The sequence below is a fragment of the Mytilus trossulus genome, chromosome 9, assembly GCF_036588685.1.
Source record: "Mytilus trossulus isolate FHL-02 chromosome 9, PNRI_Mtr1.1.1.hap1, whole genome shotgun sequence".
NCBI classification, from domain to species: Eukaryota; Metazoa; Mollusca; class Bivalvia; order Mytilida; family Mytilidae; genus Mytilus; species Mytilus trossulus.
The window spans coordinates 56,303,970-56,316,631 of record NC_086381.1 but is presented as its reverse complement, the minus strand read 5'-3'; the positions used below and the strand labels follow the sequence as shown (position 1 = coordinate 56,316,631).

The window sequence follows — 12,662 nt, the reverse complement described above, 5'->3', positions numbered from 1 at the left end:
TCATTGCAAAAAAAAAATGAGAGACTTTAATCATTGTTGATATCGTTAGTATGTCTGACAAAGTCTGGAACGACTTACTCGAGAAACTATTTTTTTTTCGGAATTAAATGACTCAAATGTACCCAAAAAAATCAGAAATAACATTAGTCATGTTTTATTTTGATGTTTTGTGTTTTCTCATACATTTGTAAGATTTGTTTGCACTTGGAGGAATAAGAAGGAATAGTTGCACCAATCAATAGACACTGAAGTAAAATATGAGTATGCTCAAAGATTCCATTAACACTGTTACGATAATATCCCCTAAGAATAAATGGCTTATAAAGAATTACATAAGTTATAATGGATTTGATTTTAATGTAAGTGCTTTAAAAACAATAGGATGAGATATCCAGTCTTAGGTACGAATTGTACAGGTAAAGTCCAATTTCAAATCAAGATCCTGCTACCGTGCCATACTAAAAAAAATACATACTTTTATATATCTTACATCAATCAGAAAATCAAAATATATCAAGTAAAGTTTAATGTGTCATCAAAAACAGTAACGACCATTATATTCTAAGATAAAAATAAGAGGTGCATAATTCTTAAAAACTGTATTGATAATCGTCGTTAAAGAAAGTGGATCTATACAAATAGTTCTTATTGCAATTGATTTAAAGTCTATTGAAGCACTATAAAGACCGATATCTTATTGGCATACTAATCGTTAAATGAATACCATAACACAATTTAAGGTCTATAAATATACCTTTAATAAATATAAAAGAGTGTCATTAATCGAAAATAAACTGACAACACCATGGCTAAATATGAAAAAGACAAACATACAAACAATAGTACACATGACACAAGTTGAATATAGAAAACTTAAGAAAAAGCAACAAGAACCCACTCAAAAACTAGGAGTGATCTCATGTGTTCCGGAAGGGTAAGCAAATCCTGCTCCACATGTGGCACCCGTTTTGTTGTTCATGTTATAAAAAATCCGTTAAATAGTCTCAATCGGTAGGTCACATTCATGAAAAGGAAGGGGATTGTAGTTACGACGTAAGGAACATACCCGATATCATTTGTGAAACAGTTATTCCATAACGGTCAACCAACTCGTGATGGCGTCCGTAAAACTTTGATAACTATTTACACAACTGGGTCGATGCCACTGCTGGTGGACGTTTCGTCCTCGAGGGTATCACCAGCCCAATAGTCAACATTTCGGTGTAGACATAAATATCGATAGTGTGGTCATTTTTATAAATTTCCTACTTACAAAACTTTGAATTTTTCGAAAAAAAGAGTTTTCTTATACCAGGCATAGATTACCTTAGATCATTCTTAAGTACGTTTGAGTTTATATATATACATAGATCACACAAGACAATAATTAGAATATACAGATTGATATAAATTTCCAATAAACATGAACATGAATTGCAAATAAACATAGATATATACAAATGAAGTAATAAACTGTTACTATTTTTGTAAATATATATTGTATCTAAAGTTTAAAATTATATACCTAATCGGCATACTCATTAAACGTACTTTTATCAATTGTTTAATAAAAATCAACTTGTATAACATAGACGCATGCGTGATTGCAATATTAATGTTTCACTCAGGACACATACGCCGAAAATTATTATTGCTATACAAATGATAAGCTGCATTTAGGCCAGATTCGATTGCTCCTTGTATCCATCCGTTTGTGTATGACATAGCCTCTCCAGCTAAGTATATAGGGTGATCTGGAGTCATCAGGGTTTTCATGCCTTCATTATACTGAAATGGAAGAAGACACGCATAAGCGCCTTGTGCGGCATCGTCGCTAAACCAAGCTTGGACCATACCGACTTCAAACTGCTTACTCATTTCTGGATGAATTTTACTTACTTCTCTCACAGCGCTTTCGATTGCCTCGCGTTTAGTTTGGGAACCAAAGATAAGTGCATCTTGTTCCCATGTATAAGACACTAATATCCCTCTTTCATTTGGTAGTAGTGGATCATCCCTGCTAGGATAATGCAACTGGCCAATTGGTAGATTCGTTTTTGTAAATCCACCCTGTCCAACTTCCTTCTCCCAAAACCGTGTTCTGCACTGAAGAGCTACCTTAGTAGAAGGTTGATAATGAATATAACTAATAGCTCTACGATATTCTTCGTCAAGGTCGATGTCAATTTGCCGAAGAATATTTAATGGAACCGTTACAATAACGGCGTCTGCAAGAAACAATATATCTTCGCCTGTCACGACATTTTTTCCTATAACTTCAACCTTATTTCTGTTGATTTTTCGAATTTTATTTATTCTGACACCATAGCTGATATTTCTTGATAAATCAATAGTTTTCAGTTCGAACGTATGTGGTTTAATAAAATGTTTGGCTATTGTATCCATCCCATCGACCGGAGTTTTAAGCAAATGTGTCCACCATTTTCCTAAGTCATCTCGTAAAAATTCCACCAAACTTGTGTTGAAAGCAGGAGAGTAACTGCCAATCTTAAAATGTTAAGGTTAATAATTGAAAGGGGAACAACAGAAAATTGTGTACTAAACTATGAATTTACATACAGAACTACTTTTGCTTTAAACAATATTCATTGTTGAGTTGTGTTTTCTCTTTTCAATACTCACTGGAAAATATTAAATATCCCAACGGCTTTTACGGTAACGTTAAAGAAAACCCGAACGCATGTTACTTAATCAAATTTGATGCATTTGTATCAGTTGCATGAACGATTAATCTGATGTGACTGTAACACAAGTGAGAGGTTTATCTAGGTATTAAACCAGGGTCAATCCACCATTTTCTAAATAAGAAAAATCCCAAACCAAAACAGAAGTATGACAGTTGTTATCCATTCGTTTGATGTGTTTGAGCTTTTAGTTTTCATTTGATTAAGGACTTTCCGTTTTGAATTTTCCCTGGAGCTGTATTATTTTTTGAATTTACCTTTTTTTTTGTTTGTTTGATTTATAGTTTCAGGAGACGGTATGTAAAACGTGAATGATCTGATTGGACATTAAATCTGAAATTCACATTTTTATATAATAAAACGTTTCTTAATTAAACAAGAAATGAAGGCCACATGCAGTTTTCAATTCAATTGTTAAATGTACCTGATATCCTCTAATAGCAATTTCAGGCCAAGGTCTGTAAATGCAGCTGGGTTCAGCTCCAATTCTAGATCTCAAAAAGTCATTCACTGAGAGCTTACTCCATTTTTCTACCCATTTGTTCCATCCAGTGTGATGGCCATTTGAATCAATCATAGCAAAAAGATCAGCTTTCACGGGGTTGACGGTAAGGCTGTATAAATGCACTAGCATATAAAATATCCAATAATTACAAATATAATATTTCAGAATCTTAAACATGTTTAATACTCATAAAAATGTGTTTTATTCTTGATTGAGAAGACATTTTAAAAAGTACTATAATGTAACGTTATCAAAGTAATCCATTAAACTTATTTCAGATCACAAATTATAATATTGTATTATGCTGCAAAGAATTTGATATATCATTAGAGTATCACTTGTTTATGAATCAAAATATGTATACTCATCGAAAAATTCAACAACGGTGTCTACCCAGCAATCGTAATCCAAAATTTATCAAACTAAATGACTGGCACAAAATGAACCTTTAATCTATTTCTTATTAGAAGCATTCAAAAACACTCGAAATAACAAAGTAATAAAGATCTAATAGAACATGTAGAAACAAAAAATCAAATTGAGTAAATTGCATTGAAGCGGTCCGATGATTTGTTTAAGGAGAGTGTCACGTTAAGAACCCTTTCAATAATCTTTAAGATGACCGTATGTTGTTTGCCGCAAGGCCGAATTTCTGTCAAAATTCAAAACACCCACATTTTCTGTTACAAACTAAATTTCCCGACCTTCGACACTGGCAGCCTCTTTTACAAGACTGACAATTGTATTTATTGTTAATTAGTTCTAATCCTAAACATGAACAACATATTTGTCATGTCATTAAGCAATCAACTAGCTAGCATGATTACTAAAAATTAATTAATTGTTTATTCTAGAAACGGTGCAATTTATGTCGTTAAGAAACGTAGCAATTGACTGTTAGAACATATTATTCAATCGTAACCGCATTCCAATAATATGGGCTTTTTAAATGAATTCGGATCTTGAAAAAGTTATATTTTTCAACATTTCACTAGCCTTGTATTCGAAACGAAGACTTAAAAATATTCTATAAAATAGTTTACTTTGTTTCGATATATCCAAATGCTACATGGTCGTCTTTAGTCAAGCGTTTTCTTTTTAATTGTACGACGCATAAAGTACATAGGAACTTCTGATGGCAATGATACTAAGAGAAATAATGCCTACTGTTCTGAAATACCCACGTTTTCTTCTGTCGAATGGCTCAGTCAACTAACTACATGTCAAATAACTAACTTATTTCAAAATTACAATCTGGTTTCCCCTTTCATCCCAATGACATCCTTTAAGGAATGTTTTGACTAGACAAACTTGTGCTTAATACATCGCAATTACGACAACCAACATTTAATATGTCCTCGTCTGGATTTTCATGAAATATTTCAACTGAATGCCATAGAAACGACAATCAATTCATTTTTCAAATTGGTAATGATTCTGTTTTTATTATAGAAAGTAAAGAGTTTCATCCACTACGAAAGGACAGAATATTTGAAAACAAAACATTAAGACTTAGTATTTGAAAGTTTTTGTTGTTAATATGTTATGTAAAATATACGATTTGTCTCTTCAAATGTTTTTTGTCTTTTTAAAAAAGAAGAAGTAAAAGCTTAATTGGTATCACTATAAAACTCTTACATATTCCGTCTACTTTATCCCGTTGGTATGCTGGTATGTTGGCATCCCATCCTAAATAGAACTTGTCTGAGTAATATTTGTTATTATTTTCCCAATCTGAAATATAAGGTTTCCTGTTTACTTGGGTTACAGCAAAATGTGTAAAAAGTAAAAAAGATAATGTGTGATACATCTCTGATTAATACATTCGCGTATAAATAAATTCTGAAAAAGTTCGTCGCGAATTTTTGTATTTATTCCTTCTTGCTTTTGACTCTTAATTTTTGGCTTTTAACATTAATGATGAATTAAATCGAGAAAAGCACTTCAGCTGCATACAATTTATATGTGTCCAGTAATCTTCATCAGTATAACAGAGAACCCTTTCAACAGCGTTCTGTGATCAACTTAACTAGATGGCGCTAGGTATTCTGATCGATGCAATAGTTCTGTAAGCCAAAATATTAGCAAGAACTATGTTACAACCGTTCTTTTTAGGTTGCATTTTAACTACATTTGTTTCGCTCTTTGTGACGGAGATGTTACTTGTTCGTGTTAGGTTTGTTCAAGTTAAGGAAATAAAAATGTATTTGAAAAATACCTCTTATTTGTACTTTCTTTCATCTTTAATATAACGCAAATAAGTTACTTTTTTCTTATCTTTTAAATTCAGTGACATCTGTGGTGTCTGCGCGCCCCATGATATCGCGCATTACCAGCATATTAGCAATTTTACAAACATATAATCGGTCTTGTTATTGTTTTAGTTTTCCGAAGGGACAGAAAAGATAATAATTTCTTCATATGTTCCAGCATGAATTTATAATTGCAATTCCATGATTTAGCATATTGAGCCATTTATCTATAAAACAATTCCACCATCAGGTTCATATTCAGTAAAATTTTATCAAAATGAAAAAAGTTTGCTACGCATTCTTTGCTGTCTGTTTCCTATAAACTCGTATGTTTCGATTTATAAAATATTTCCGTCATTCAAGATTAGCTATTTGTAGACATTTGCAAAATCACCAATCATTTGCAGAACTGTCAAAATTGCGGTTTCCCTTAGGTTCGACAAACATTATACTCTTCAACTTTCTACGTGCTTAGCTTTATAACTATTTTGATCTGAGCGTCACTGATGAGTCGTATATACACAAAACGTGCGTCTGGCGTTTTAAATTATAATCCTGGTACCTTTGATAACTATTTACATACAATCACAAGAGTTAATCAATGTACATGTATAAGGAAAACTTTACGAAAAAAAGCATGTTATGAATGTGTGCATACAGTATTATCCGAGTATTGCTTTCATGGGTATACCATTGATAGGGAAGCAAAAAAAATTAGGTGCTCGTATACATCTGACTCTACCGTAAGTTATAATTTGATATTCGAAAAAAGGCATTTTCCTTTGGAATTTGATTTTGTAATTGTATTATACAACTGTTAATCCGTCGCACGTGTTTTTCCCGTTAAAATCTTATAACTTCATAGCTGTACTGGTTTAACATATTGAAATTGATAGAAAAAAAAATATAATACACAAAAATGGATTCAACAAAAGATAATAAAATCTTGGTTCCATAAAACTGAAATACATCAAATATTTATAAATATTGTATTTTTTCTGTAAAATAGTTTTATAATCTGTTTCACTATTCTGCGACCTAATATAGATGCAGCGAAAGTATTGCACAATTTTATAAGGCATTATGGTAACCTTAATATGCCAATATTGCTACCCTGTTACTAATAAAAACGTACCTACACTTTGTTAAACAATTTTCCAGCCTTAAACTAAACACAGAGTTTTTTTCTGTATATAATGTCACTACAGCCATAAAGTTATTTCAAATTCAATACACACGGTTTGGAATTCAATCTGCATAATATGCGTTTTTGAAATAAACCCTCCTTCAATAAAAGTCGAAAAAAATAATTCATCAAACTTGATCCATTAAATGTTTCGAGGATTTGCCCGTGGTTATAAAACAGATGTGAAACGAAAAGCTGTCAATGGAAGTTGAAAGTGCTACTTTTTTAAGTTGAATTACAAATCGAACTATTATTTTGTGCTTTTAACCTTTCCAATATTTCTGAAGGAGAAAATATAGGAGTTAACAAAAATATCATACAGATTTACCTTTTGTTCTAATTTTACCAATACCATCAAGGTACAACCAAGTGTAAGCGTTGTAATTTTGAAAATTTCTCAGATCAATGTCAAATTTTTTTATGTATCCATTAGTGCAGTAATGATTTTTAGGAATTCGCATGGCACCACCTGTAAAGCACCAAACTAAACATAGATAGACAGTAAGCATGTTATATACTTATGACCTTTTGAATATGAGAACATTGTCTTCATCATTTTGAGTTTGTTAAATAAAAATTGCAAAAATGCAAAAGACATATGGCCTAGTTGAATATTTAATATTGTTTTGACAAGATTCAAAACTTACCAAGTAATGCAGAAATAGTGAACGTTTTTTGGTGAAAAGTCATACAGTAAAATGTGTTTATATTTATTCTGTTCTGTGAGGCGTTCAATTATTTTTTTTAATTGATGTATATCCTCGAACGCACAGCATTAACCGTGTTTATGAAATACCTTCAGCATGGAGTCCATCAGAAAATCCAGCTTTAAGTGTTTTTGTTCGACCACCAACTCTGTGTTGAAGCTCAACAATTTGAGTCTAAAATAAATATCGAATCAGTTCACTTACGGAAATCATGAATATATTATAAACATAGCACTAACAATGAAACTTCTTCCTGATTACAACCAATCAAGATATCATTTGATCCTTTACAATATTTTTATTTTGTAAGAGAAAGATTATCCTGATCTCTATTAAACATATACATATTTAAAAACAAATCAATTTTATTTTTTTTATTTTGGTGTTTTCCATTGAAATACCAAAAAACAAATGATAAATTGATCCTTCATGGTTTATTAAAAAAACCGACATATATACATAACATTTTTTTTTTCATTTTACATTGATATGCTCCAGATCCAGACGGTGAGATAACCTATGACATAAAATTAATAACAAAATTGTTCAGAAAACAATTTGCCGTGTTTGCACATGAATTTTGGAAATAAAGAAGCTACTTCCCATTTCGTCAAAGTAACTTTTGACTTCCAATCATATATTTCGTCACAATGATTCAATAAGTATATGTTTTTTATATACTTTTGACTGAAATAAGGAATATAATTGCAAAGTTCCGGTAAATAATGTCCCTTCTGGGATCTACTGATAGTTTTATTTATACTGATTACGAAAATATATGGTTTCTAAATACTTTTTTAGAAATGCATATAACTTTTATCAAATGCACATGGGGGAATTATCTTATAGGAAGTCTCCGAAAGACGTCTATCAAAACCAAACTCAAGATCCTGAAAATGTAGCCAGCAATTTTGTAAATTAAATTGGTCGGTTTCTTTAACGGTTGCAAAGGAGTAGTGGCCACAAAAAAAACAATGTTTGGGAAGATAACTCTACAAGAAGAGGTGTTAAACAGGGTAAGTTTTAAAAACATGTAAACGGTAAATATATAATTTCAATCCTGGTATCTATGATGAGTTTATTTACAACCACTGGGTCGATGCCACTGCTGGTGAAGATTTATTTCCCAGAGGGTATCACCAGCCAGGTTGTTAGAACTTCTGTGTTGACTTGGTTTATCATTCATATGTTCATAATTATAATTTAACTGTTAACAAAACTTTGAATTTTTGAAATAAACTAAGGCTTTTCTACCTCATGAATAGATAACCTTAGCTGTATTTGGCAGAACTTTTTAGGAATCTGGGTCGTCGATGCTCTTCAACTTTGTACTTTTGTTGGCCTTTCAAACATTTTTTGATTCGAGCGTCACTGATTAGTCTTTTTTAGACGAAACGCGCGTCTGGTGTAAATATAAAATTTCAATCCTGGTATCTATGATGAGTTTATTTACAGCTACTGGGTCGATGCCACTGCTGGTGAAGATTTATTTCCCGAGGGTATCACCAGCCCAGTAGTCAGCACTTTTGTGTTGACTTGAGATATCATTCATATGTTCATAATTATAATTTAACTGTTAACAGAACTTTGAATTTTTGAAATATACTAAGACTTTTCTACCTCATGAATAGATAACCTTAGCTGTATTTGGCAGAACTTTTTAGGAATTTTTGGTCGTCAATGCTCTTCAACTTCGTACTATTTTTGGCCTTTCAAACATTTGTTGATTCGAGCGTCACTGGTGAGTCTTTTGTAGACGAAACGCGCGTCTGCCGTTAATATAAAATTTCAATCCTGGTATCTATGATGAGTTTATTTTCGATATCATTTACCAAATACAAAATCGACATCTTTCGGAACAATAATACTACGCAAGAAAAAATAACAGGCGGAACAAAAAAATTAATCAGAATAAAAGCGATTGCTCTTTCCACGAACAGGACCTAAATGTAATTTGTTGATACAACTTAGAGTCGTAATAAGAATACAACACGTCCGTACATGACTGTGTTTAGTATATAAGTATGTGTAAATTCAAAAATTTCAATAACATTGACATTATATTAAATATGATATGTCATATGACTCTACAGTCTTAGACTCAGACAGTAATTAATCGACAATCTAATTTCGCTTTATAACAACATTTCTAACCCTGCATATAAAATCAAACTTAAAATTTCTAAACGAAAAATAAACCAATATTTTAAAAAGCATGATATTTTGACTCAACCCCGCTCAAAATACAGAAAGTTTTAGCAAGAGCATAACGGTGTAACACTGTTATTAGAGCTAATTGAATAACTAAAAGACAAAAATAAATATTTATAAATATACATATCAAGTTATAAATTACATGTATTTTTATATATTTGCTTGATATAAGAGTTCAAACAGAGGTAATAGCAATATATCTTACATGGTATCCTACTTTTTCTAATTCAAAAGCAGCCGATAATCCAGAAACACCGGCTCCCACAATAACAACTGATTTGGCTCCTGTTGTATTACCACTTCCCGTACATATACTTGGCCCATATTTCTCGAATGTAGACCTTAAGCTGCCATTAATTATATTCATATAAAATTCTTTACCACAATCATCTTGCTGCACAGGTGCCGGCTCTGGTGGTGGAGTGATATATTTTCCTTCAGTCGAAACCGGACTTTGCATTTGTTCCAAAGTCAAACTTCCAATGTAAGGACAGCTGAATGTTGGGTGTGCTGTATTCACAAAGTGTCTATCTGTTTAAGTAGTAACGTTAGGAAGAAAAAATACAAACACATTTACAAAGGGATATTACAGGTTATATTGGACTTTAATAAAAGTAATCTATGTGTTTATAGAAAGTTATTGAGTCATGTAATTCGTTTCTACAATTTATTAAAAATTATACTAAATTAATATTTGGTTGGAGAATTTTGCTATACACGAAAAAGACTTTCTACAAACGGGATAGCACATCCTGTATTGATAACCATGCTATTAACTACATCAATTAAGATCACGATAAACTTAACGATCCTTTACAAAATCTAATTCTAAAAGGTAACAAATTCAACATTGTTATAAGGTCTAAGAATATTGTTTTTTATCTGGTAAAAAACATATACAATTTCCGGTCGGTATTTTGGTTACATGCTAGTACGTATCAAAGTTACCAGGCTTATATTTCGATACGCCAGACGCGCAATTCGTCTCCATAACACTCACCAGAGATGCTCAGATAAAAAAAAAGGCCAACACATCTAATATTGAAGAGCATTGAGGACCCAGCATTTAAAAAAAAGTTTTACCAAATACGGTTAAGGATATATATATGCCTGAGATTAAAAATTCCTTAGTATTGCGAATAATGTCTACTTTTGCAAACGATTTATCAATCTCATGAGTTTAACTAGTTTCAATTGTTTTTCAATTTCTGTAGAGTGTCTTATATTGTGTTGTTACGCTATTGTCTCGAGTTCAAGTAAGGATTTGAGGCCTTAATGTGGGATATTTTTTTATGATTGATGAACATGCGGTCAAGTTAAATTGTAATATCGTATTGACGACTGCTGCATCTCCGGTTACATGAAGATTTTTTTGTTGTATTGATAATCACACAGTAACTTTAAGGCGATATATATTGTGATTGATGATCACGTGATAACCTTCATGTGATATATCATGATGATGATTGACGATCTTGCGGTAACCTCAAAATGTGATATTTTGTTCGTGATTGATGATCGTACGATAACCTTAAGTGACGGGGAAAAAATATGATTGTTAAGCATAATATGTTAAGGTCTGATATCTTGATGATGCGCATGCGATTACCTTAAGATGTAATATCTATGTTGGTGATTGATGATCAGACGGTAACCTTAAGGGGAGATATTGTGTTGATTGATTATGACAACGCAGTAAAATTAAGATGAGATATATTGATGCTGATTGATGAGTAAAAGTTTATCTCATTTATATGTAATATCTTGTTGATAATTGATGATCATGCAATAACCTGTAGATGTTGAATCGTTTTGTTGATATGTGAACATTCAGTAAATTTAAGGTGTGATATGTTGTTAATGAATAAGTGTTGTTTAATAATCTTAAAGTGTGGTCATTTTAAAATGAATATAAACAAGGGATAATGCCAGATAACATATATTAGTTGTTCAATCACAGCAACAACTGTAAATTCCATATCACTTATTTATTGCCTGTAACAATATAAATGAGTAAAAAAAATATTTAAATAACGAATTAACATATGGCAGTAAATCAACCGGATATACGATAAGGATGTATAATGTATAAAGTGAGGGTACGTATTTTATAAACAGATATTTAAACTATGGGATTTTAGACTCGATTAAAATATTTTTGATGGTTTGTCGAGGGAGGTTTTTAAAAAAAAAACATGGTCCCTGAGTATGAAAGCTAGACTGCTTGAAATTTATATATCAAGAATTGCATGCATACACATATTTGATCAACTAGAAGAAAATTGAAAAATCAAGTACGCAAAAATCGTAAAACTACAAAATAAAACAACTACATTGAATTCCAGGTTAGTATTAAATAATTATATAGGCATAGTACACCAATATTGGTGATTATTACTTATGTGCATGTACAACCGTACAAGTTTGAGGCTTTAATACATACATGTATTATACGAATGGGTTTTGTTTTGTATTAAAGACACGCTGATCATACTCAATTAGCTTTTATGTTTGTTCTAAATATGATACCCGTACGTTAGTTTAAAATCTCCTTAATGTCAAAAAGACTTCGGATATCATTTATTTACCTTTCTCTTTCTCAAGTTCCGTTTGTTTTCTTTGTAATTCGTCCTGAAGTTTTCTCTTTTCATTTTCCATTCTCTGTTTTCGCAAGTTTTCATCTGTAATTTTAAGTGATTGCTTTAGGTTAAAGAGCTCATCATCCTCTTCATGTGACTCGTAATTGATTGACCGATCTAAACTAATAGCATCATCTAGTTTTGTCCTTGCGCTGAGTTGCCTCTTCGCCTCCATTTCTTTTTGCACATTTACATAAGACCTTCAAGATACATGGTTTAGCAGTTTGTTGTAAATACTCTTAATAACAAAATATAGAAAGGTGTTTATTTTAAACGATGTGCAAATCGCTCAGAGTTAGTAAAGGGTCATAAAAGGATTGTTTTACTCATTAAACGTAAAATGGATATACTTTACTCGTCCTAACAAAAAGTTTTAGTTCAATATTATTGTTATCTAAAAAGAAACGAAATGAAAGTTGTATAAAAGAGTGGCAAAAATACCAGAGCGAGAGTC

The 12,662-nt window shown here is 31.6% G+C and overlaps 1 protein-coding gene across 1 annotated transcript; it reads right to left on the bottom strand.

Moving 5' to 3' along the window:
• Nucleotides 1–429: 429 nt before the first annotated feature.
• On the bottom strand, nt 430–12,402 carry LOC134684779 (putative L-amino-acid oxidase YobN). The gene is made up of 7 exons (XM_063544086.1): nt 12,158–12,402; nt 9,775–10,100; nt 7,445–7,529; nt 6,977–7,117; nt 4,849–4,944; nt 3,130–3,332; nt 430–2,508 (listed from the first exon to the last, which is right to left on the bottom strand). Exons 1-7 carry the CDS (start codon nt 12,381–12,383, stop codon nt 1,621–1,623), a joined length of 1,965 nt encoding a protein of 654 aa, XP_063400156.1. The 5' UTR covers nt 12,384–12,402; the 3' UTR covers nt 430–1,620.
• Between the last annotated feature and the right edge of the window lie 260 nt (nt 12,403–12,662).

Coding starts and splice junctions, on each gene's coding strand:
- LOC134684779 (XM_063544086.1), bottom strand. CDS start 12,383: ATGGAGGCGAAGAGGCAACTCAGCGCAAGGACAAAACTAGATGATGCT. Junction 10,101..12,157: donor GGAACTTGAGAAAGAGAAAG/GTAAATAAATGA, acceptor CTACTTAAACAG/ATAGACACTTTGTGAATACA. Junction 4,945..6,976: donor TGGTAAAATTAGAACAAAAG/GTAAATCTGTAT, acceptor CTTATATTTCAG/ATTGGGAAAATAATAACAAA.